General features: G+C 44.9%; 4 protein-coding genes and 1 long non-coding RNA gene across 14 annotated transcripts; 4 read left to right on the top strand and 1 right to left on the bottom strand.

The window, feature by feature from the left end:
• The first annotated feature begins 394 nt into the window (after positions 1-394).
• LOC135611366 (uncharacterized) lies at positions 395-4,773 on the top strand. Its single transcript, XM_065107101.1, has 4 exons — positions 395-1,030; positions 2,715-2,860; positions 2,936-3,046; positions 3,847-4,773. Exons 1-4 carry the CDS (start codon positions 532-534, stop codon positions 4,429-4,431), a joined length of 1,341 nt encoding a protein of 446 aa, XP_064963173.1. The 5' UTR covers positions 395-531; the 3' UTR covers positions 4,432-4,773.
• A 311-nt stretch (positions 4,774-5,084) lies between these two features.
• LOC103982099 (glucan endo-1,3-beta-glucosidase 1-like) lies at positions 5,085-8,971 on the bottom strand. Of its 4 annotated transcripts, XR_010486542.1 has the most exons (5): positions 8,582-8,813; positions 6,170-8,471; positions 5,974-6,070; positions 5,763-5,790; positions 5,345-5,432 (listed from the first exon to the last, which is right to left on the bottom strand). XR_010486542.1 is itself a non-coding variant. In XM_065107100.1 (4 exons), the coding sequence occupies exons 1-4, from the start codon at positions 8,839-8,841 to the stop codon at positions 5,273-5,275; spliced, it is 1,497 nt and encodes a 498-aa protein (XP_064963172.1). In that variant the 5' UTR covers positions 8,842-8,971; the 3' UTR covers positions 5,085-5,272. The 4 variants fall into 4 exon arrangements, 2 of the variants coding, with proteins under 2 accessions (XP_064963172.1, XP_009397186.3); XM_065107100.1 differs by lacking the exons at positions 5,974-6,070; positions 8,582-8,813 and adding an exon at positions 8,832-8,971 and having other exon boundaries at positions 5,085-5,432; positions 7,173-8,471; XM_009398911.3 differs by lacking the exon at positions 5,974-6,070 and having other exon boundaries at positions 5,085-5,432; positions 7,173-8,471; positions 8,582-8,814.
• An 885-nt stretch (positions 8,972-9,856) lies between these two features.
• LOC135611367 (uncharacterized) lies at positions 9,857-12,206 on the top strand. Of its 7 annotated transcripts, none has more exons than XR_010486547.1 (5): positions 9,857-9,964; positions 10,067-10,126; positions 10,228-10,406; positions 11,076-11,639; positions 11,747-12,206. It is a non-coding gene; the product is annotated as an uncharacterized LOC135611367 (long non-coding RNA). The 7 variants fall into 7 exon arrangements; XR_010486549.1 differs by lacking the exon at positions 9,857-9,964 and adding an exon at positions 9,976-9,994; XR_010486548.1 differs by lacking the exon at positions 9,857-9,964 and having other exon boundaries at positions 9,987-10,126; positions 11,352-11,639.
• A 1,713-nt stretch (positions 12,207-13,919) lies between these two features.
• Positions 13,920-15,170, top strand: LOC135611364 (uncharacterized). Its single transcript, XM_065107099.1, has one exon. The coding sequence runs from the start codon at positions 14,093-14,095 to the stop codon at positions 14,975-14,977; it is 885 nt and encodes a 294-aa protein (XP_064963171.1). The 5' UTR covers positions 13,920-14,092; the 3' UTR covers positions 14,978-15,170.
• Positions 15,171-22,185: 7,015 nt separating this feature from the next.
• Positions 22,186-23,847, top strand: LOC135611363 (dof zinc finger protein DOF1.4-like). The gene has a single exon (XM_065107098.1). It carries the CDS (start codon positions 22,318-22,320, stop codon positions 23,326-23,328), a length of 1,011 nt encoding a protein of 336 aa, XP_064963170.1. The 5' UTR covers positions 22,186-22,317; the 3' UTR covers positions 23,329-23,847.
• The last annotated feature ends 368 nt before the right edge of the window (positions 23,848-24,215 follow it).

Below are 24,215 nucleotides of genomic sequence, written 5' to 3'. Positions count from 1 at the left end.
AAGAGTGTAGGTTATGAGTTTTTTTTTTAAATTCATCTATATTATTATTATTATTATTATTATTATTATTATTATTATCCCAACCCGTCCATCGTCACCGACGCACGTGCCGGCTCGTAATGGTCTCACGGTGGGGCTCCCACGTGAACACAGCCACTGTTGCGATCGCAAAGGAAATAGGCGTGCGGTGCGGCCGCCGCTCCCAAACGGAGTATGCGATAAACGTTTTTTATGGGCGTCCTGCGGTCGTGAGTTGACTCGTCACGGAATTAAAGTGGATGGCTCGTGTTCAAATGGGCCCCCACTCACTATATTGGGCCTAAGCTTCGACTTTACGAATAATAAGTGGGCTTCTTAACAGGCTCTGCCCCAACTTCTCCCGAAATGACCCTCTCATCCGTCGGCCTTCCTCTTCCTCTCCTCGGAGTTCCTTTCCGGCTTCCTCCAAGAAGCGTCTTTGCATTCCAAAAACCTAATTTTTCCCCTAATCATCATCTTCTTCTTCTTCTTCTTCGTCAAGTAGAAAATAAAATGGCCTCCTCCTCCTCTTTCTCCTCTTCTTGTTCTTGGACCTGCAACAGGTGCACCTTCGTTAACCCTCCCTCCCAGAAATCTTCCTGCCAAATCTGCCTCTCCCCCATCCCCATCCCTTCTTCTTTGCCTTCTTCTTCGTCGTCTTCTGTTACTAGTGAAGTCTTCCGATGGTCGTGCCGTGCCTGTACCTTCTCCAACCCGGCCGCCGCTGCCGCTTGCGAGGTCTGCGGCACAACAGCCGCCTTGCCCTCGCCTTCCTCCGCCTCCCGCTTGGCCTCCCTGCTGTCGGACTTGGAACCCGAGCCCCACGAGCTCGCCCACCCCGACATTGGCCGCGTCTTTCTCCCCCTCCTGCGTTGCGGCGGCAAGCGCCCTCCCCCCAGCACCAGCCCCGAAACAAAGCTGCGTCGCGCCGCCACGTCCCACAAGCTTCCCAGGGCCCACGAGGAGCAGCAGAAGCAGCAAGTGGCCGTGAATGCCCCTTCACCTGCCTTGGGTTGGCTTTCTTTCCTTCTTTGTTGATCGTTCTTGTTTCTTACCATCCTTTTGTTTTGCTTGACGGCCTTGTGTTGCTCGTCCTTAGGGTTCTATGGACACATATTAGGTGTAAGATTGTGACCAAAACATATCGATGCGGCTTATGTTTGATGTTTTAATATAACGTGGATGAGAAAAGATAGAAATCTGTTGGTCACTTGTTTATATCTGCTACTGCTGCTTGGAGAACTGAATAGAGGGGTTAAAAAGACAAGTTGAGGACTCGGTGGCGTTGAGGAAAGAGTGGAGTTTTTTATGATGGATGGACTCGGTTGCGATTCTTTATGTTGGATGCCAGTAATGTGATAGAAAGATTTAATGAAAGCAGGATGTGATTTACACTGGATAAGGTTATCTAAACAGGTCTGGTAAGCTAATGTAGATGTGGGTTTCACAATCATGGCATAGCTCTCTAAAGGTATATTAAACCCTGGTGTCATCCAAGAAGATATTTTTTGCCGAATTTCATCTTAGTTAGGTTTAGTATGCTACTTATATGATATTAACACTTGCATAACTCATCATTTGATAAACATATAATTGATTAGAAGAAATGTGAGACTCATTAACCTTTTTCTTTTTCAGGCTTCGAATAGCTTCTTTTGTGCTAATATTCAGAAGTTTTGCCTCATCCAAAAGCATACTCAGATGAGATGCAAAACATGTGTATATCATTGCTGAACATTTCCAAAAATGAATAATCTACTCTAGATGTTGCTGGAAAAGGTTGATATTAACTAAATTTAGACCGGAAGTCAAAATGAGTATTCTGAATGGCCAGGAATTCTGTTTCCAGGGTTCGTAAGCAAAGTTCATATAATTAACACACGATACGTATGTGGCACTTATATAGTGCATTTGGGCAGGACAAGATATTCTTCTCAATGAGGAGATCCATGTCTGTAAGTGGCAGAGCTTAAACTTTAGTCAAGTATTTTAATCGATAAATACGAAACAGAAGTACTATCATGGAAGCCCAAGTGTGATACATGGCCATGGTCTGCATGTCCAGATTACTGGATGGTTAATGTTGTAATGAGGTGCTAATGCTTCTTGACTTGGTCTGTGCCTATAAAGACATATCGTGAATGATTATTTTAACTAGAAGTTATTATGGAGAATATTTTTGTCCTTCCACTATCAAAGCTAAACTAAAATCTAATAATATGAGTGGTTAGATTCTGAGCGGCTGTGGTGGATATATAGTTGGAGCAAGAAGATGAGTTGCAAGTTAGTCATTGAGATTTCCTTTTTTGGCAAATACATAATACCTGACAATTGTGCTAGCCAACCACGTCCTGTATGCATAGGTTTCTCTGGAAAGGTTTTACAGTTATATTTCTTACAGGGTTAAAGAAATATCATCATGTACAATCCTGATCAAATCTATCCTTAGCATTTTTTTTTCATGATGTATAACCGGTAAGCAATACATATTTCATGTTAGGCTGTGCAATGTTCTGTCGTCAAGAAATGTTCTGATGGATGGTTGAAGATGTACTCTGAGATTATGAAATTTCTCCGGCATATAAATTGCCAAACAAGTCACTCAATTATTTCTCGACTATAAAAAAATTGGAGATTCTATTTTTCTTTCTGTTGAGGCTATCAGAAGCTGACGCTTTTAATGCTGTTTTTCACAGGAAATGTAGGCGAGAATCCAAAGAGGTGCATCATAAAAATTTTGAGCTATAATGTCTGGTTCCGTGAGGACCTGGAACTATGTAGGCGAATGCAAGCTCTTGGTGATCTTATTGAGCAAAACTCACCAGATTTCATATGTCTGCAGGTCTGATTACTTCTCTTAGATCATTAACAACTCTGATCTTTAGCAGCAATGCTAGTTATGACTTTTACCATGCAGGAGGTCACACCAAGTATTTATGAGATCTTCCGAGAATCAAACTGGTTGAAACATTACAAATGTTCAGTGCCACAGCACCTGGCTGCTGAGAGACCATATTTCTGCATGCAGGTTTGATTTCATGGTTTGCACCATATATTCTTTTGTGCTGTTAAGTAAATTTTAGGCCACCTTTTTGTTTTTGTCTTCAAGTTGTCTTATATTTCTGGAGCAACTAGGTCTAATACTCTGACTACGAGCAATGAAGTGATAAACTATTAATTCATTTATATGTTTTTAGCTTTTCTGATTATAGTAGCTATTAATACGCAGATTTGATGGAAATTACTGTTAATTGTTTTCTTTTCTGAAAATAAGTTATGCAGTTTCTTTATATTGCAAGACTTGCAGTGATATCTAGAGTTCAAATTTGAAGTTACAGGTTAACAGTTTGATGCCCATGCACACATAAATATATCGGATTCAATTTATGAACTGATAATATTTGAAATGTTAACTTTACCACCTCTGACTTCATTTGTTTGATCAGAAAATTTGTCTAAATTTAATAATCATAGCTCATGACTGTTTTTTCACTGTAGATAATTATCTTCATGTGTTCATTATCATAATCAGCTAATATTCACTTTCATGAATGCATTTTTATCTCAACACATGCATTACCTGTTATGACATTTTCATTATGTGTTTGCAGTTTCTTTTGTTCCTATTTATTTGGTGATTCAGCTACAGTGCTAGTTCATGTATTGTTATAAATAGATTTCCATATAAGTATCATTGCTAATGCCTTGTTCTGTTTCTTTCTTTCTGATGGCGTGTTCTATGCCTTGTGTTCTTTGCTTTTCTCTTGTTGTCAAACTTGGATGTGCTTAAATTTTACAGAAGTTTTAACCTTGTTGTATTTGTCACAGATGAGTAAGCTGCCCATGAAGGGATTTAGCTGCATTCCATTCACCAATTCAGTGATGGGAAGAGAGCTATGCTTAGCTGATATTGATGTTGGAGGGAGCAAAAAGCTCATCGTTGCCACTAGTCACCTTGAAAGCCCCTGTCCTGCACCTCCACGATGGGACCAAATGTACAGTAAAGAACGTGTAGCTCAAGCAAAGGAGGCCATCAACCTTCTCAAAGATTCACCAAATGCAATATTTGCGGGCGACATGAACTGGGATGACAAGTTGGATGGTGCATTTCCTCTACCTGATGGGTGGATTGATGCTTGGCCGGAGCTAAGACCTGGGGAAAATGGTTGGACTTATGATACCAAGGCCAACCAGATGTTGTCAGGCAACCGGACTTTGCAGAAGAGGCTGGATAGATTCATGTGTAACTTGCATGATTTCAAGGTTGATGGCATCGAAATGATAGGGGTGGAGGCTATACCAGGTCTATCCTACTGCAAGGAGAAGAAAGTGAGAAAGGTGTTCAAGAAGCTGGTCCTTCCGGTATTGCCTAGTGATCATTATGGGTTGCTCTTAACCATCTCTAGCCTGTGATCTTATAGAATGCAAACTCAGAACTAGAGGAACAAGCCTGCTCATAAGATGCAGCATTTTGTAGGATTCTCTCCCATCTCCTCCTCTTTTTGGTGCTTTGATAAAGTAACATGGACGAATGGTTAGTCATCCAATTTTGGATATGTGCATTGCTCCATAGCTTGATGTATACTGCATCCTTCTACGGAGTCTGGTCACATAATCAAATCTATGCTCTCGCAAAGAGGATTAGAAAATGGAAATCGGATGCATTTAGAGATTTTTTGCCCAAAAGATCATGGTGTAAATCTAGATTGTTTGATCATGAAATGTGGAAAACCAGGTTGATGCTCTGTTCATCAATGGTACCTTGTATTGTTTGTTTCCACAATCACTGCTACCAGTTGATAGTACTACTCTTGAGAGTTATGATTCCTGGAATCTGAAAAAACAAATATGCAGCTTTGTTTTCTTCGTGATGGGTACCATAGATTGCTTCAATCATGACACTAGTAACTCCAAGTGCCAATATCATACGATTTACGGCCAGCTGGATTGTGCCATATTTTGCTTGATTCAGATCTAATTGGCACCTTCGGCGTAGTTTTAGACTGCCGCTTTCTTTGCTGGCTTGGAATGCACTTTGGAAGAGTTATTTTTCCAAACTAAACGACTCGAAAAGAGAAGACTGACGACGTCTTATTACCGAAAGAACAAATATTACAGAAGGTGCGAGGAAAATCGATTTGAAGGGCTTTACAAAATCGCCAGAGAGAGATGGGTTGTTATCGCCGCACAAGAACTCGCTTGCAAGTTTGTCGAAGATTCTCTTCTTTCTTGACGGTCATCAAGTCCGAAAATTTCATATCGAGACACAAACTACTACCAGTATCGAGTTTAAGATCATAGGAACAATGTGTTCATACAATCTTCCTTTTCCTAGTCTCGATGTCGGGGACACCACCACAGCCTTACTGGATTCGGCCTTGTTCGTTCCTGCTCCTGTGGCACTCCTCTGTTTGCTGCACAGCACACAACAACAACAAAAGTCCATATTCAATGACCATAGAACATTAGAATTTGGCCATCTAACAAGTCAGCCATAAGATTTTTTTGTGTTGAGAAATTTATTTAGAGTCGTTTTTCGCTTCTCTCTGTCTCTTGTTCTTCCTTGGGGACGGACTTTCAAGATTTTTCTTCTTTTTCAAACCATGTTGGTGTGTGTGACTGCATGGTCTCTTACATGCTTCGACATGAAGTTGCAGGAAGAAATGCCAAGAGAAAGGAATCGTTGAAGCCACTACTAAATCGTTGGCTAAAGATAAAAAAAAAAGGTCGCTAAGGTTCCTCACCTTCCAGGAAAGATGCATTTCCCATGGCCTGCAAAACAACATGCTTGCGTTCTCAGCGATCCACAGGGCAACACAATCTTTATAGCAAAAAAGACAGATCGATAAACTAATTTCTTTGTAGCAATAAGAAGGAAGCCATGTGGTGACAAAGCAAAAGCAACTACAGACTACATCTAAAAAGCATGCATGAGAAGGAGTCGCAATCATTTACCATTCGAGACATCCGGTAACACGAGATGCATAGGACTACCACGGAGCGGTATCGCCCGCATGTCTCAGTTATCGGAGAAAAAGATCTCATCAGAACCCTAAATCAGAAAGAAAAAAAAAAAAAGGCAAAAAAGATGGATTCTATCTCAGAATAGTTTGTTCGATATATCATATGGTCAAATACGATGGTTCTTCACCTCACAACTGTGACAAGGGATGGGGATTAGATCGTTGTTTGCAAATGATAGTAAAAAGGTCACAACATCGCTGCCTCTATCTCCTCTCCTCTCCTCCAGACATACATGATGATGAGTCTTCTCAACCATCGCCTCCTCCTATATACGGTGAAACAGTAACATCCTGTTACGAGGAAACGCGTTGCTAAATGATGAGCTTCTGCGGCACCAAATCATTCGGTGCTCGCTTCCGTGTTTCGCCGCTTAACCATAAAAATGCATCAATGGTGCCGCTGTGCAGTGGCACGGCAACACCACCTGGGTGGGACTCTCGGACCGAGTCATAGGAACAGAGCTTCCAGAAGAAACTTCTCCAGGTAGGTTGCAATCAATATATTAAGCAATGGTAGGACCAGGACAACCCCTTACCGAGAAGCAATTGTCTCTCCTGAAATCTAATTTAGGCTGTTGAAGGATCGATCGTGGACCACACCGAGTCAGGTGGAAGATGCCTCTGCAAGCGAACTCTTCTGACGCGCTACCTTCACCGGCAGCAGTGTAATCTAATATGAAGTCAATTCCACGAAGAAGAAGTCTATGGACGAGAAGCCACTAGGATTCACGTGAACCATACTAAACCATGTCTAGAATAATGGAATGGTGACACTGGAAAGTTTGCGATGCCTTCAGAACTAGTCCGATCTGAGCAGCTTCCTTCATTCTGCAGTCTAAATGATTCCTTCTTCGGATTTGCCTTCCGATGCAAGGGGTAACAGACAAAATTTACAGCAGACTACTCTGCTCTGACTTCACTGTCCCATGACCCGCCCACTCTCTCTCATGCTCGCCTCATTCTCCCTTCGGCACCCCGCTGAACTTTTGACTGCTGTACTTGGATACGGCATTAATGCTAATTGGTTCATGCTAATCACAAGCTACTGGTAAGGTAAAAAGCATAGAAAGACTGTAATGATGAAGGTTTCGGGAAGGAAAATGACAAAGAGGAGCTAATTGACTGGCTCACTTGGGTCGGTGGTGGTGATCATGGCGACGCCCTGGAAGAAGCAGGAACCGGCGGCCTTGCCCTGCATCTGGTAATAGCTGTCGAAGGCGTACGAGGCGTGGCTCCTCACGTCGTTTGGCTGGTAGCAGCTCTCCCCGGGCTGTATCTCCGAGCAGTTGGCCCGACCCGGTCCGCATGCCCAGTCCAGCGCCGCCTGCAGCGACCGTCGGTCCGCTTCCTCCGCCGCCACGCAGTACGTCCGGTTCGTGGTGTCGTTGGCCAGGAATCCCCCCGCCCCGGCCACGTTGAGCAGGTACGCCGGCGTCCCGTTCCCGTAGAAGAGTCCCCAGTGGGCCTCCGACAACGGTCCCGGGCGCAGGTCCTCGTCGAACAGCTCGTAGATGTAGACGCTGGGGGTGGCCTCCGGGCGCAGCGGCGTGCCGCGGCGGTCGAGCATGTGGCGGATGAAGTTGGAGGTGTAGGTGCTGGCGTAATTGGCGGTGGCGTAGGGCTCGTCGCGGCGGGAGCCGTTATGGGGCCACCCGGTCTCGGTGATGAGCACGGGTACGCCGGTGAAGTTGAGGTTGCGCATGGAGACGTACGCAGCGTCGACCATGGCGTCGAGCACGTTGGTGTAGTGGAGGAGCGTGTTGGGATCGATCTCCTCGAGGGACGGGGAAAGCGGCTTGAACAGGGCGTTGTCCAGGGGCACGGCGCCGCGGCTCTGCACGAAGGCGTAGTAAGGGTAGAGGTTGAGCATGAGAGGAGAGGCCGTGTCGGCGAGGAACCGGAGGAGGGGGAGGAAGAAGGAGTTGGCCAGGGTCTGGTTGAAGTAAGCCTGCGAGGGTGGAAACGGGTCGAGGACGACTGAGAAGGGCAGCGGGGTGGAGACAGGGATGGAGGAGAGGTTGGCGGCAGCGAGGGCGGCGGAGAGCGAGCGGAGGGCCGGGAGGAGGAGCGGGAGGGCGGACGGCAGCGCCGCAGGGACCTCGTCGCCCACGGCCACCGCCGAGATGGGGGTGGCCGGGTGGAAGGGGAGGACGTGGCGGGCGACCCAGGCGTCGGCGGTGGCCGGGGACGAGCCCAGGGCGAGGAGCTGGTTGTTGGGCACGCCGACGGCCACGGAGACGCCAGCGCCAGCGAGGGCGGAGAGGATGCCCGGGTCGGCGTCGTAGAGGCGGACGTGCTTGATCTGCTGCGCCTTGAGGAAGGTCGCGAGGTCCGCCGGCGGGAGCAGGTCCGTCAGGTCGGTGCCGATGTTAACGCCGATGAACGGCTCCGCCGTTCCAATATTCGCCGCCGCCGCCGCCGCTGGTATGACTACAAAAGCGCATCACGCAAAAGGCAACCTGAATCAGAACACGATGAGAATTCCAGCTAAAGAATTGAAGTGTTGCATGAAGGTGATACTGATCAGCTCAATCAAATACCAGCAATGACAGAATGGAAGAGTAGGAGGTGGAGGAGAGCGAGGAAAGTGAAGGGATTTGCTCCCATGGGATTTTTCTTGAGTTTGGAGGTTGGATTGGGCTTGGAATTGTTGGTGTTCGGAAGACATGTTGGCTGCATTATTTTTCTTGGAAGAAGTTGGTTGTTCTTGTTGGTAGGAGTTGGTGTCGAATTGTTCTTTTTTTTACATGTCGAAGCTATGTTTTTTTCTTATTTTCTTTTACTCGCTACCTTTGTCCATCCTGTTTGGCCTGTGAGCAGAAGCAGAAATAGACCGGAAGAAGAGGATGCTGGAGGATGGTAGAGACACAGAGAGAGAGAGAGAGAGAGAGAGAGAGAGAGAGATGACGACAAGGTGAGGACAAACACTACTGGGGGTTTGCTTTCGAGCGGGGGCAAATGTTTCTTCATCGGGAGTTGCATTTTACCTTCTCTTTTCCCCGTCTGCTTTTGCACTCTTGGGAAGAATTGAAGTTGAAGTGAGACATTCTGGTGATTTTAGCGGCGCAATAGATTCCTCTGGCTTCGTCTAGTGTTGGGGAAATTGATTGAGATGCAGCAACCATATGAATGTTTGGATGGAGTTCACAAGTTAGTGAGACTTGATGTTATTGCTCAACCACAGCTAGAAGATGTGGTGGATCTTCCTAACCCCATTAGATCTCGATCGATCTTCATGTTTTGTGCGTCAAAAGCTTCATCTATTTTCACTTGTGACCAAAAAAGATATATTTTTTTTTCTTATTTTATATATAGTGGTTGGTGGTTTATCAAGTAATCATTTCTCGTTAAGAAAAAGGAAAAGAAGAGAGCTAAGTAGGTAACATTAATTTGAAGCCTAGTCATCAAACATTAATTAAACTCGGACACTGATGAGAGTCTGCCGGCTGTTGTTCCCACGACATGAGAACCCAAATATTTCTGCCTACTCTCCAATCAAAACCTGATACGTGGAGGCCATATGTATCGAGTTTCTAAAAGGTGACGTCATATTCTATTTTACCATTAAAGTGAAGTTTAGAATGCAAAGCAGCCACGTAAGCCTCTTTAACGTTAACATGAGAATAAAAAAAGTATGATCCATATGGGACAAAGTACATAAATAAATATTGAATAGGGATTTACCACAATAATTATATATATATATATGCTAGATTTTGATGAGTAAATATGAGGGAACTCAATTGATTTGATGGTGTACGTACATGTCCCATATGTATATATAATTTTGTCCTAATTCCTGCACTCAGCCCAACGCAGACCGGTCCCTGTTCTTGATGACCCGGCCTTCCTATATTGCCATGTCGTGGAAGTGCTTCGGCGGTGGGCGTGTCCCTCCCGCTACTCCCCGAGACCGCGTCCAGGTTCATCGCACCGACACCGTCCCCCTCCTCGTCAGTTATTATTTATTCTGTCGAGAGCAGCAGCAATCGTGGTCGAGAATTAGATTCCTGTGTTTTGTGTAGGTTTCATTCATCAACGTAGCTCCATCTGCTCCCATTCCCTCACTTGTGTGGATTCTGAAGGTTTGGCTCTCTGTTCTTGGTGTCCTCTGCGTTAGCTCGCATGTTATTGTGGTTTTTTTTCTTTCTTTTTTTTCTGAAACTTTGATTCTTTCTGCGGTCAGGAATGCGGAGCCCCCGATCGTGCCGCCCGCGGTGAGCGGCGGATGATGGTGCCGCCGTGCTGCTGCGCTATGCAGTCCGCCAGGAGGAGGGAGCCAGTGCCGCTGTGGGAGAGAAGGAAGCGTCGGTGACAGCGGCAAGGCCTCGCCGCCGCAGATCATGGATAGGGTTATGGAGAAAAGTTGGGTAACAAAAGGAGTCTTTTTTTTTTTTCTCTCTATTAAATTTTATATTATTGCGTCATCGTTTCAATCTTCGGTTTGGTTTTGGATTGCTGATTTAGAAAAACTGGATTTTTCTTGGAATGTTCCGAGATTTGGAGTCCTCCGGCGATGATGTTAATTTATAACAATTTTTAAGTTGGTGATTCAAGGAATGCGATGTTCCTGCGCACGAGCAGTACCACATAATCCTGAGACCTCGTTGGCCTGTAGGTGGCGATCTAATATGGTTCCTAGTCTTGGAGGTGTTTGTTTGACTATTTCTTTCTTTCCCATCTTTAACTAGCTTGGAACCTCTACTTTATGTGTTCATAATCGATCATGTTATTAGTCTGGTTTCATTAGCTATGTGCTAAATTTCTCTATGATTAAGCAAATGGGGTAATAAAGCTGATATTTAACACTGCACTTGGCAAATCCTCGTTTTTAAAGGAGTGAAGTTTGATGAGATCTTAAAATAGAGAATTCGTGTTGATATTTTTTGTTGTGAATTTGGTTTTGTGATTGCCCGTACACAAGTTTTGTCCATTTGTGGTCTTGCTAGAGTCATATGTTCCTTTCACCTTAGGAAAGCAAATGGAGTCTTTGAGTATTTCTGACATTTTACTTGGCATGTCATCCTGCTGCAGTCTGATATTTACTGAGATCTTGGAATAGAGGACCTGTGCTCATAATTAATGATATGTTGTTATGAAGCTTGATGAGGACTGCGGCAGTCCGATGGAGCAAAATACATTGTGGTCTTTCACATTTCACTTGGCAAATCGTCCTAATGTGGCCTGAATTTTACTGAGATCTCGAAGCGGAGCAGCACTTTAATGATGTTATGAAGCTTGATGTGTTGTCTATTAGCGAAACATTCCAACTCTAGTCACCGTAATCTGACATGAAGCTTTATGGAACAGCGGAGCAGAGGATGTCGCAGTGATAGAGTATGAGATGCTAACGGGTCGACCATTTAGCATGCTCAGCCGAGACATACAGAATCCATGATGCGGTGGAGAAACATTACAGCATCCACATTGAGCACATGTTCCCGGATGCCGCAGAGGTGCAGGCCATCCTCGTTCAACAAAGATGGGCACCAGGAGTCGTGCAGAGCCAGGAAGGATGCTGAAAGGTACCTGTTCATGCTTGGATCACCAAACAGAGGAAGAAGGATCAATCTCTTGTTCCCAGCGATTGTTATTCAGGTATCCATCTCCTATTTGTGAAACTAAAGAAGCACTAGCGAGTGTTTCCTAGTCCAATATATGTGTGTGTGGTTCGATTTATTCAACGCATCATTTTATGTGTGCAGGTTGATTATGTTTTTGGAGACGTCACAGGCGATGGAAGCCTCGTATATGGGGAATCGGTTGGCCAACGAGTTGGGGAAGCTCTGCGCTCATGTTGCGGTAGCCATTTGCGTAGAAAGAACTCGTCTTCTTCCACAAGAACACATCTCAACACCTCTGAAAGGTGGGATGTCTATTCGCCTACTGCCATTTGTCGATGCTCTTCGATGATGTTAGACCATGATCATCTGGATGTCGGATGATACATCGTATCATCAAACCCTGTGGCTTGGTTAGCTTCTGCTACTGAGTTCCCCCTTTCTACTTCACTTCTCTCGGTTTCCTTCGAATGGCTTTTGGAGGTCATACATGGAGAAGCATATATTCTACTGTATAGTGAATCAAACCGATGTCTGTTATCGAAATTGTGGCGATCGCCCACCACCATATTTTTAAGAGTGATCTTAATTTTGGCTTCCTGAATCATTTTCTCTATCTCGTTGGAGCCTTGGCAAGAGACCACTGCCCTCGATTCATATGGATCACAATGCCGACTTGTGGTGAAGTTTAGTTGGATCGGAGCAAGGAACGAATCGAATAAGAAACGAAGACGACGACGACGACGACGTTGTTAAATCATTCCCCAGGCTCTGCTGCAATTACTAGAGCTGTTCTTCAACAATTGAACGGATCCTCTTGCACCAGTCGATGATGTGCTTCCGTTGTCAATCGAAGCGCGTGCGTCAGAGCTCATCAGGAAATGTTGCAATTTACTGCTGGGATTTTGTCTTTGCCTTGTTTCGATCAGGCCGGACATGATGAGTTGTTTCAATCAGTTCTCGGATGGGAGTTGGGTCAGTTCGTGTTTAACCTTTTGCGGTGGGAAGTCCTCCCTCCCTCCCTCCCTCCGTTAAGATACTACTAGTACGTGTGGAGAAGTAAAAGATAATGATCGAGGATGGTACGCACACGTTGTATCTTCCAAAAGCACAAGAATCTGTCACATCTTCTTTAATCCTATCAGAGAATTTTACGCCACATGAACTTTGACACATACGCTTCCTTCGCTCCAATTTCATTCATGATTCTACCACAAATTTCTTCAACGATAAATTAATTAATTAGGGGCACTGTGGATAGGTTGTATACTAAAGCAAAGGCATTCGTCGTTGGCACACCCAATCCCCTTCGTTAACTTCGTTATTACTTATTCAAACTCCTACGTATAGTGGGCATGAATCATGTTAACACTTTGATGTCATGGATCTAAGAGTCGATACAACTTGATTTTATCTCGAAGACATGAGATCGTCCAAGAATATCCTCATGAAGGAGGGACGAGAAGGCTGAAGTTGAATAGGAGCTTGTGAGGGTGGCTCTGATGTGGCCTCCGAGCTTTTGGGATAGTCCTAAGGTAAGGTTGGAATGAGCTCGATCCCCTCAGGGACCTTGCAGAATAGGTTGGTGTCCGAAGGAAGGGAGAGGATTTTTGATCCTTCTAACACTCAGATTAATTTAAGTAAAGATTATTTTTCTTTTGAGGTTTAGAGTCATGTTCCTGTTCGGGTATCAAGGATCGGATTTTATACTTACGAAGCCGGTGGGAAGGGATCACGATCGATAGGAACTATCTCATACGTCATTCTGTGATGCATTCATGTAGATAATCAACTCGTATAGCTCCCTTACGACGCGGGTCGACTTATACGATCTCTTATGGTGTGGCGTCGAGCCATATGACCCCTCACGGTGTGACGTTAGTAGAAGACGATTGAAGGGGTATCACCGATCGATCTTATCATCTCTCGCGTTAGGTTAAGTAGATGTCCTATTATCTTCTACGTCAATTTCTCTATGGTTGTCAACTGACGAAATATGATTGGTATTGAAATATTCTCTATTAAATTCTTCTAATACTGAAATATAGGGATTTCACTTCTGCGTTATTATAGAGATAAATACAAAAATACTTCTTCAAAGTAAATTAAAAAAAAAAACAGAGAAAAGAAAAAAGAAAAAAAAAATCCTCTTTTGCTTGTGATGAAGATAAGCCGCACCGGGTGGCATGCCAAGGACCATTACAACGTTTTCGCGGGACCCACTTCCTCCCTCCACTCGCCTGCTTCCACGCCATCTCCGTTCCCCCACCTCGCTCTCTCTCTCTCTCTCTCTCTCCTCTCCACCACCACGGCCGCCGCCGCCTCAACCACAAAACCACAGAAAGAATCACACTACTGAAGCGCAGAAAACACCCAACGCGAATAATAAGGGTCTCTCTCTTATTAGTTCCCGTTCCCCACCCAATCAAAACTAGCAGATACTTGTCAGTGCCCAGCCCCTTCTCTCTCCCTCTCTCCCCCTCCCCCTCCATGGCTCTCCTCCCTCATCACTTCCTTCACTCACCCACCACCGTTCACCACCACCATCCCCAGTCTCCTTCTTCCCATCTCAATTCCCAGCTCATCAAAAACCCCTATTTTACCCTTTCCAAACCTTCCTCCACCTCCTCCAAGCACTTTTACCGCCCCAAAACCCAATCTTTCGCCGCTCGCTGCTCCTCTTCCTCCCCCTCATCTCCGCCGCCCGAGCGACCCGTCGCCAATGACCTCGTCGAGCTGCCCCTCTTTCCGCTGCCGCTCGTCCTCTTCCCGGGCGCCGTCCTCCCGCTCCAGATCTTCGAGTTCCGCTACCGCATCATGATGCACACCCTGCTGCAGACCGACCTTCGGTTCGGCGTCGTCTTCTCTGACGGAGGCTCCGTCGCCGACGTCGGCTGCGTCGGCGAGGTCGTCAAGCACGAGCGCCTCGTCGACGACCGCTTCTTTCTCATTTGCAAGGGCCAGGAGCGGTTCCGCGTCTCCCGCGTCCTCCGCTCCAAACCCTACCTCGTCGCTGAGGTCTCCTGGCTCGAGGACCGCCCTCCGCCGCGTCCGGCAGAGGGCGACGACCTTGAGGCCCTCGCCGCCGAGGTCGAAAACTATATGCGCGACGTCATCCGCATCTCCAACCGGCTCAACGGCAAGCCCGAGAAGGAGGGCGTCATGGACCTACGCCGCAACCTCTTCCCGACCCCCTTCTCTTTCTTTGTCGGGAGCACCTTCGAAGGGGCGCCCAGGGAACAGCAGGCGCTGCTGGAGCTGGAGGACACAAGCGCCAGGCTCCGCAGGGAACGCGACACGCTCCGGAACACCCTCAACTACCTCACCGCGGCCTCTGCCGTCAAGGACGCCTTCTCACCGTCCAACTCTTCCTAACAAGCATGTATACATTCTGCGGTGGAAGACTCGGAGAGACAAATAGACAAACAGGTTGTACGCAAGATATGTTTCTTTCGCTCTTTCTTTCCTTGTCCTCGTTTTCCTTTATCCTTGCGCCCTTTACTTCCGTCTTTTGTATAGATTTGTAATAACGATGAGTTCTAAAGTACTCTTCTTTTTTTTTTGTTTATCAATGTTCTAACTAGAAAATGTGTTGCCTGGACTCCAACAATCTGTGCATACTAGGGTTCTTGGTCATCTTTTGTGCACTTCTTATCTTTGTTTCTATCCCACGAAGATTATGGTGTATAATTATGATTTCTAAAGTGCTCTTTCGATTGATGGACGAGCTAACTAGTAATTGTGTTGCCTGAACTCAAACACTGAGTATCTTAAGGTTCTCATTCCGTCATAGGTACTCCTACATACATTTTTATGGTTAGAACCAACTGGAACACTTCATACCACAAATTCTCAGCTTAACTCATGGACCTTAGAAGTTTTGTCAGTCAGATAACGTAGAATGGATTTTGTGCAAATTCTTGGGGGATCTCTTCCACCATTGATTGCCTCATATTCCAAATTCTCAACTTCTCATGCTCCCTAGGAGTTTCGTTAGTCAGCCGATAAAGAATGAGGTTCGTCCACTTCATCTGTGTTATGGCAGGCATCCTTCGTTATTCTCACTGCAGCACTTTGTAGTGTTGAAGCCTGCCGGCCTGCTAATAAGAAGTATAGTTCTGATACTTGTGGTTGGACCTCGGCGTACTATTTTCAGGGAGGAAATCTGACATAGCTGAGGTGGGCACTGAACCTAATTTATTTGCTAGTAAAATGGCTCATATCTATATGTGGAGTACCACCTAATTCAAAACCTTAGTTATCAGGTGGATTACATTTTCACATTTTCTGATTCTTGAAGTGAAATAAAGAGATTTGCCAATAAATGCCATGGCATGATTTTTAATTTGCACATCATCAATCAGTCATACTCCATAATATGTTTGATGATGCAAATTGCAACAACACAAATTACTCTAGGAACGATAATTGCTTTAAAACAAACAAAAGACTGAAAGAGCTCTCACTGCAAGTGATAGACTACTCATTTATTATGTGACAAGCTTTAGAAGGAAATTAGAACATTTCAGGTGCAGCAATAGTAAACTTTTCGTGCTTTTGTAACAAAAGATTCAGGGCAAAAGAACTAGGATCTGATGTTCCTTTAAATTCCTTTTTTTTTTATATCAAATTTCACACAAGCACTTCTCTAATTTCTATCTGTGAAGACAATAAGGATGCACTACGAAGTAGTCCAAGCTATTCAGCTCCTTGAGTTAATTTTCTAATATCATTCTTGTGTTAGCTCGAAGGATATCCATATTTTCTGTTTGGATATCAACCAGATTGGCTAGATCTATAATACTCAGAATTGGGAGCATGCCATTCTAATGAAACCGACCAACACTGTCATTAGAAAATGGACACCGGACCTGGATGCATTACGAGCAATATATCTTAGGTGCTCCATACAGAAAGCAAAAGCTTGAAGTGAACAACGGACAAGAGAATGAAAAATGGGAGACCAAAGAACTAGGAGTCTTACTGAATTGTTGGGTTTTCCGTAACATAGATGTTCCAGTAACAAATAAGTGGTTTGAGCAAAGAGTGAGATGAATGAGTGGCAACAAACTAAAGACGCATTAGAGGAACCCAGAGCTCTGAAACTGGCAACCCTGTGAACTAGGTATTTATGCAAAAGCTGCTTGAGTATGTAAATATCAAGAAATTATTCAGTAAATAACATATGGAGAGAAGCACACTTAGCATTTCTTGAAAATATCCTTGTATTTGTAAATCCTGTCTGTAAATCCAAAATTTGCTGCCTTTTCTGGAAAGTAATAATCATTGGAATCATTACTCATCCTTCCATTTTTCCCTCCGAATTAAAATTAACTGATGCTGTACTTTCTCTGTATGATATGGCAAACATCAATGGGAGCTATGTACCACAGTGTATAGAGGAACAACATGATATTAGTGATACTAGGCCTCATATTACTTTTGACTATCTTAAGATATATGGTTGGCTGGAGCATCGTTTGCATAATCTGATTCTTTTGTCTTCGTACTAGATTTCTTCTGGAGTGTTATTATAGCAAGTGCTGATGAACCTCTTTTTCCATGAATAGCTAGTTAGTTTTCTGAATTTTACTCAGATCCTCACCATCTATCTCATAATTTGAGAATTGGATAGAAAGTCTAACAAATCCATTCCGTCTCAGCCCAACTCTTTTTCCATCAGATATTGGAGTCCAACAACTTCTTGTCCGAGGAATTCCAGAAGGCTCTTAGAAGATTATTTTGTTGTCCTTGTAATATTTATAATCTCACCTCCTGATGGATGCAAGAGTATGGTTAACCTTGGTGTTTTGTTATCCGAAAGAAGTTAAATATTGTCAGTCTCATTTCTGGTTGGATATATAAAAGCCTAAACCTGTCCGGTATACACAAGTATTCCTTACCTGCTAATGTCCAAGATTCATATTTTGGCTTCTGGCAACATCGTTGTAGAATTGTTGAGTGAATTAGCTGGGAGAGATTGCCAGCAGAAGGAAAATATTGGATACAAGTTAAATATTGCCAGAAGAAGAAGAATTTTATAGGGTAATGACCATAGGTAAAGGTTGAGTAATTGATCTATTAGCCTACATTGGCAAGAGCCATTTATATACTATATTTTATGTTATTAAAAAATAATTATAGATTAATTTTTGTGTGTTTTTATTTCTTCCTTTCTTACTTAAATGGTGAAATGGTGGTTTGGTAACCTTCTCTTTCAGAAAGGCTGGAGGATAGCCATATGGTATCAGGATGTTTACTATCTGTCTGAGGAACTTGCAAATGTTTGAAGCCATTATTGTGTTGGATTAAAATTTCACAAGGAGCTCCTGACAGAGAAAAAAAAAAAAAAAATCTAGTGGCAAGGGAAAAAGAGAGTACCGACGAGTATTCCCCTATGGTTTTAGAGCAGAGAGATAAGAAGATGATGCTCATTGACTTCCTCTTCGCATCATCACGTAGGCTGTTAAAAGATTGTGGCATCCCTGCTTTTAAGAACAGGGCAGATAACCAGTCTCTCTCGTAAGGTGCTCTTAGGTCCCCATAGAATTTTCATCCCAGAGTTACTTGCAACACTAGAAAAATTATGTTTTCCCGAAGCCTTTTTGTGGAAGCACCTGCAACTCAATTCTTGGTTGGCATTCGAGATGGCTGAACCGGTCCCACCTGAGTTTTTATCAGAGTTCATATTCGAGGCACAATAGTAGCTGCAATGTGTTGGGGGGTAGATTTATCGACAATGGATGATATGAAATTGTGGATTAGATTGTTGTCTACTATAAAGCAAGCTGACAAAAATGATGAAGACCGGAAGACTGTGTGCTTGTTTCTTTCATCCAAGACACAGGAGGGGAGGGTGTTCATGTGGAGGATGAAAGTCTGGTTTGTGGATGCTGAATTGGATCCGAGTTAAGACAGGGAAGAATGCTCTGACTTGGGCCATTCTTTTCACAATTCAGCATGTTTAACTCATGATCAACAACATCGAAGATGAATCACTGGGTGGGATGGTGATTATGAGGGTATATATGACCAGATGGATTGACCACAAGGAGAGTCAAATCTGCTGATAGCACGTATACCCGGGTGGAACCTCGGCCACGAGGAGAGACTCGTTTCAATCAGTTGTGTGGAGAAAAATCTGCTAGGAACATGTGTGATTGTGGTTGAACCACTGTAGCTCTGCTTCCTTGCAGCTTCCTGGTAGAACAATTGAGATAGATTAGGAATGTTCTCATGGTAAACGTTTGACCATCCACATCAAACCACAGGGATGAAGCAGCACCTTAGATTGCATACCACGAGTCCACCCACCATTAGCGGTGATACTTGTTCTTCATGAAGAATGACTTGACATCGGACTACCATTATCCAAAAGTAATTTACTGAACATGAACAATCACATACTGCACCTACTCACATTCTGTACACTCTGGGAACTGATACAAGTGCTCCGTGTGTATTACTGTTATCGAGCTATGTGAGCGGTCGAGAGGCACCCGATGAAAAACTTGATGCTCTGTGCATGGTTCTCACACCATCAAATGATGGAATGACTCATTCGTCTCTTTGCCTATTAACTTTTTAGGGAATCTCTGTTCTCATATGAGATCCAAATCAGCAACTTTTCTCGAGTTTCAACCCTCAAAAGAAAAAAAGAAGCTATATATGATGAAAAGGTCAGCTGAAATACAGAAAGATAGAGAGAGATATATACATTTTCTTTTCTGGCACTGAAACAAAACAACAAAGTTTAACACAAGAAGAAGCATATCGAATGGAAATATTATAGGTAGGCATAAAGTATATTAGTAGGGTGTTCGGAAGATGGTATTTTTGCTGGCTAACTTCCCAAATCAATCAGCATAGCATATCCCTCCCGATCATATACGAGACAGTGCATGGAACGTGGACCAGTCTAAGAGTCTGGAATGCGGCAAGGGAGAGGACTGGCTGGCCTCAGAAGGCAACAATACTTGTGTCTTGGATTCCACCGAGCAAGCTGCCGGGCATTAGTAGATGGAAAGTGACCAGCAGACCAAGACTAGTGGGGTAGGTAGTTGATTGATGCAATGGCTAGCTATAAGATAGCAAGCACGCAACAGATTGCAAGTACTCAAGGCACATTATATGGCCATGGATTTACATGATTGATCGAGAGGGCTGTGATGAGCATGCGGTGGCATGTCGTGAGTAGATTTTGTGGTCAACGACATGATCAATGGTGGAGAGGAAGAGAATGATTGAAAATAATGGTCTAACTTCACCATATTATGAAGTCCCACAAGTTGGAGACGTTTATTCGAACTGGACCATGACAAGCTGTCCCGAGGTGCAACTCCATTATTATGAGGACACATGCATGCGATGCGATTCTACGTGATGGATCATTTTAAGTATGTTGTGCCCTGCTGCGAAGTCTTTATCCAGAGGAAACCGATACCGAGGTTTAAGATAGATACGTGTTTTGCTTCGGTACAAGGAAGGACAAGATACCCCCGCAACGTCACATACGAAAACACTTCCACTTGATGAATCTTCCAATCTTTAGAATTTAATCTAATCATGATCGCTGCATCTATTTGTAAATGGCAACACTGTTCCTTTTTTATTTGGAAAAATGTTTGAGATTTCCGAAGAGGATGATGCAAAACACCTGATGAATGATGTAGTCTTAGGACGGTGCCAACATTATCTTAAAGACGATGGCTTGTTCGATTCGTTGGTGATCGATGAGGAACCACCGATTAACTCCTGCTCCTGTTCTCGATTAAAGGCCTCATCCATTGATAGCTGAAGAAGAAAACAAGGAAAATAAACTAGAAATTTCCCCAGCCGAGTGCCTTTCGGGATTCTGAACCGGATGGAAGTGTGAACAAGAAAGTGTGTTCGGCAACAGCTAGTTTGGATCCTTGCGAGTTTTGCACAGAGGCTATTCTTAATTTCCTCCGGTCTACGTTCGGAGAGGGGACTCTCATCAATTTGCTGCAGCTTCGATCGTCCCCATTGGCCGGAAGCAAACGACTCCGGCATGGCACTCACTCCCCTTCTTATTCTTTTTTTGTTTAAAGTTACACAGAATTCCTTTGCTAAAACATCTTTCGGAAATCGTGAAAAACGACACTCGTCTTTCGTCAAAACACTCTTATTTGATGCCATGCTTGTTGATCACCATTTTCATTTCTTTTATTTCTGACATCCAACAACAAAAAGAAATCGCAGAACAAAGTCCGCTCCTCTGCTAATGTGTGAAATGCCCAGTTACCCAGTCAAAGTTTGACACCGTCAAATCTCCCTCTATGGTGACGAGACCCTATCACGATGTATATCTTGTATTTTCACTCGCCAAGAAACAGCCACATGTGGAGGTCAACCCACCCCACAAAGACTTGTTTCTCATGTCACACCCGATGTAATGCATCGTTTGCGCGTCCTCCGTGGGAATGTAGTGTTTGTCCTACTGCTTACTTTGCAGGAGACGGTGTGGAATCGTGTTTGGGGAAGGGAACATTGAGACTGAGATACTCTTGGCTTGTTTGTGCCGTTGACTTTGCCAGTCAACGTTTGGTGGACGAGGATGGACGCTTCTTATCTTCGCGGAATATCCCCCCCCCCCCCCCCCCCCCCCACCATGACCTCGTGTCTCCTGCAGATCCATCCCTGTTCTCACGGGATCCTCAATTTCACTTGTCTACGCCTTGTGCTGCACACACTATATTGAATGCAGTCACCAACAGGACAGAGACGATGACACTTAATTCTCGAAGAGGGAGGAGAGGGCAGAGGAAATGGTAGTTTCATCGATTAAGATGGAGAAGGAGAGGGAGATAACAATTCAAGTACCAAATTGGATCACCCACCACCACGGATGAAACAGGGATCCATGGAGTATTTATTCGATTAAATAAATACTCAAGGGTTTTCTAGTCTTTTCTCATCTGTCCTCGGTCGGATTCTGGAGTAACTGCGTGTATATTATTTTCCCTTCTTTGACGTGCAGGAAATACGCAGACTCAGGCACTGCACGGGCTGCCCACACTCCGTGAGCCGGTCTTCTGCCCTCTTGAAAGCAGTGGCACGCATTCCCACCGTCGCACGGACGACATTAACCTGTTTTCGTTCCCATACACGCCATCTCTTGTCGCCTTCCCACGCCAATTTCCTTCCTTCCTACGTCTCAAAACCACAGTGCGACGCGACCGAATTATCGGAGATAATGCCTCTCCAGTGGGAAGAAAGGATTGCCTCGTTTTGCTCGCACAGTCTCTTGGGATTCCCCTCTACCCTCTTCGCAATTAAGATCACCCCCATCCGATTGACCTCCTCCTCCTCCCCCTACACCACCATCCGCCGCGACTCCACTACGCTTAATTCCTGGCCTCCAGAAGTCGGTCTTCTGCGGACCCCATCAAAGTCTCCTCTTCCACATTGTACCATTTGGGAAGGGGAAGGGATCCTCTGTAACGGATACGAAGAGCAGCTCAGCTAGGCATCATACCCTGAGGCAATAATGGCCACAGGTGCCTTGCGCAAGTTCTCATGTCGTACCTATCTTTATCTCTATCACCTTCAGTCAATAAGACTGCATTAAGCTCTGTTTTGTTGGTTAGCTCTTGTCGGGGAACCTTCCTCTCAAGTCTATCATTCGGCAGCTCTGGTCCATTCCTCTCATATCTCAACCATTTCTTGTTCGCTCCATCTCTTTCTTGCAGAGGATGAGAGATAGGTTCCTTATTTCTGGACACAGTAGCACCAGGGCTACCCGCCGCATCAACTACAGAAAGTACGGCATTACCGCTGATCGTATAGACTCCGGCAGAAGCAACATGACCAGCACAACCACTGCCCTCGCTGCTGCTCGGATCGCGGACCGACCATCTTCACAAGAACATCAAGCGGCCCTCCAGTGCCCGCGTTGTGATTCCACCAACACCAAGTTCTGCTACTTCAACAACTACAGTATGTCGCAGCCTCGGCATTTCTGCAGGGCCTGCAAACGCTACTGGACGCGAGGCGGCACCCTCAGGAACGTGCCCGTAGGTGGTGGATGCCGGAAGAACAAGCGCGTCAAGAAGCCGACGACGATGACCGCCAAAGTATCGCCTCACTGTCCGCCTCTGCCTCGCCCGATTGTGCTGCCTAACACTCTCGAGTCGCTGTCGCCGCCCCGTTGTACTTCCAAACACATCGATACATCCATATTCCGTTCATCGCCAACTTTACCAAACACCATCCATATCCCTGCTTGCACCGCTGCCTTCGATCCCCAGCCCCAGGTCAGTGCACTTGGAGCCGGACTTCCCCCTAACCGAGGCGACGACGACGAGTACCATCTCCGCCAATTGTTTGAGCAACTGCCGCTTACGAATGAGTACCCACTGTTTGGATCGTCGTTGTCGTCGGCCTCCGCGGCATCGCTTCTGGTTTCCAGCCTTCAGCAGCCGGGGAGAAATGAAGGCAGTCAAGCCTTGTTGGCCCAGGAGGACCTGCGAGAATTCGGCAACTTTGGAACGATCAAGGAAGCGAACAACCAACAAGGTGAGACGAATGGTAGGATCAACAACAGCCACATAGGTTGGCAATTCTCCACAGGGAATTCTTTGGGAGCTTTTGGCTCGGCTGCCACCAAGGTCTCACCAACCGATACCTCGTTTCTGTACTCGAGAGAAGCCACTGGTTGGGCGGACGCCGTCAGCGGCTGGTCGTCAGCTGCACATCTGATTTAGCCCGAAATCCAGTACCATTCCTTTCTTCGCTTTCGTCTTGCTAGCTAGCTAGGTATCTTAAATCTATTGGAGCATATATCTTACTGATGTGCACTAGTGGTAGTGGTAGTGATGGTGAGGATATATATAGTGAACTAGACGTATTCATCTCATCGAGGTGGCGTCGCTGTTGCCGGAGGAGTGGATCGGAGTGATCATGTCGGTTTGCATTAAGCTTCTGAAGCGGTTCGTTTTCTCACTGAATATGGCATCACGAAGAGCATTTGCTCCGAGAGGAACCTCGGATCCATTCGGCTAGCTCCGGCTCCCGGAACACTTAGAACAACATGTCTGGTCTGGTCTGATCTGAACTGAGAAGAGAAAGGGAAGAACAGCGGAGTTGGAGGAGTAATTAAGTTGGATTTTGATGCGTGTATGCATGTATAGGGTTTCTAGTTAGTGGTGATAGGCACAGAGGGATTTGTTCTTGATATGTTGTTCTGAGCTTAATTAATAGTGCACAAGCCTGCATTTGATTTCCTTTGATTGGTTTCAAGAGGAGTTACTATTGTTGAGGGTGAGATCTCATTTCAATCACGAGGATTAATTAACTCTTGAACTTGCTTTGCACCTGTACTTCTTCTTCTTCTTCTTCTTCTTCTTCTTCTTCTCCTTCTTTCCTTCCTTCCTTCCTTTGATGTCAGCTGTGGGTTATTTATCTATGCAAATTACTTGATATGCATAATATTTACATTCTATCTGATGGGATGGATTATTTATTTATTTATTTATTAAAAAATAAAAAAAGATGTGTTTGGAGGACGTAAAATAAAAAGAGACTCTCTCTCTCTCTCTCTCTCTCTCTCTCTCTCTCTCTCTCTCTCTCTCTCTCTTAGAGCTTCTCCCTC

The sequence above is a fragment of the Musa acuminata genome, chromosome BXJ2-4 (genome assembly GCF_036884655.1).
Source record: "Musa acuminata AAA Group cultivar baxijiao chromosome BXJ2-4, Cavendish_Baxijiao_AAA, whole genome shotgun sequence".
Classification (NCBI taxonomy): Eukaryota; Viridiplantae; Streptophyta; class Magnoliopsida; order Zingiberales; family Musaceae; genus Musa; species Musa acuminata.
The sequence above is the reverse complement of the archived record's forward strand: the minus strand, read 5'-3'. Positions and strand labels throughout refer to the sequence as shown.

Bases quoted from the DNA above. Each gene is read 5' to 3' on its own strand.
- LOC135611363 (XM_065107098.1), top strand. From the start codon at position 22,318: ATGAGAGATAGGTTCCTTATTTCTGGACACAGTAGCACCAGGGCTACC.
- LOC135611364 (XM_065107099.1), top strand. From the start codon at position 14,093: ATGGCTCTCCTCCCTCATCACTTCCTTCACTCACCCACCACCGTTCAC.
- LOC103982099 (XM_009398911.3), bottom strand. From the start codon at position 8,720: ATGCAGCCAACATGTCTTCCGAACACCAACAATTCCAAGCCCAATCCA. The intron at 8,472-8,581 runs GTATTTGATTGA...GCGCTTTTGTAG, and splicing joins CTTCCATTCTGTCATTGCTG to TCATACCAGCGGCGGCGGCG. The intron at 5,791-7,172 runs GTGAGCCAGTCA...GTTGTTTTGCAG, and splicing joins GATCACCACCACCGACCCAA to GCCATGGGAAATGCATCTTT.
- LOC135611366 (XM_065107101.1), top strand. From the start codon at position 532: ATGGCCTCCTCCTCCTCTTTCTCCTCTTCTTGTTCTTGGACCTGCAAC. The intron at 2,861-2,935 runs GTCTGATTACTT...TTTACCATGCAG, and splicing joins CAGATTTCATATGTCTGCAG to GAGGTCACACCAAGTATTTA. The intron at 3,047-3,846 runs GTTTGATTTCAT...TATTTGTCACAG, and splicing joins GACCATATTTCTGCATGCAG to ATGAGTAAGCTGCCCATGAA.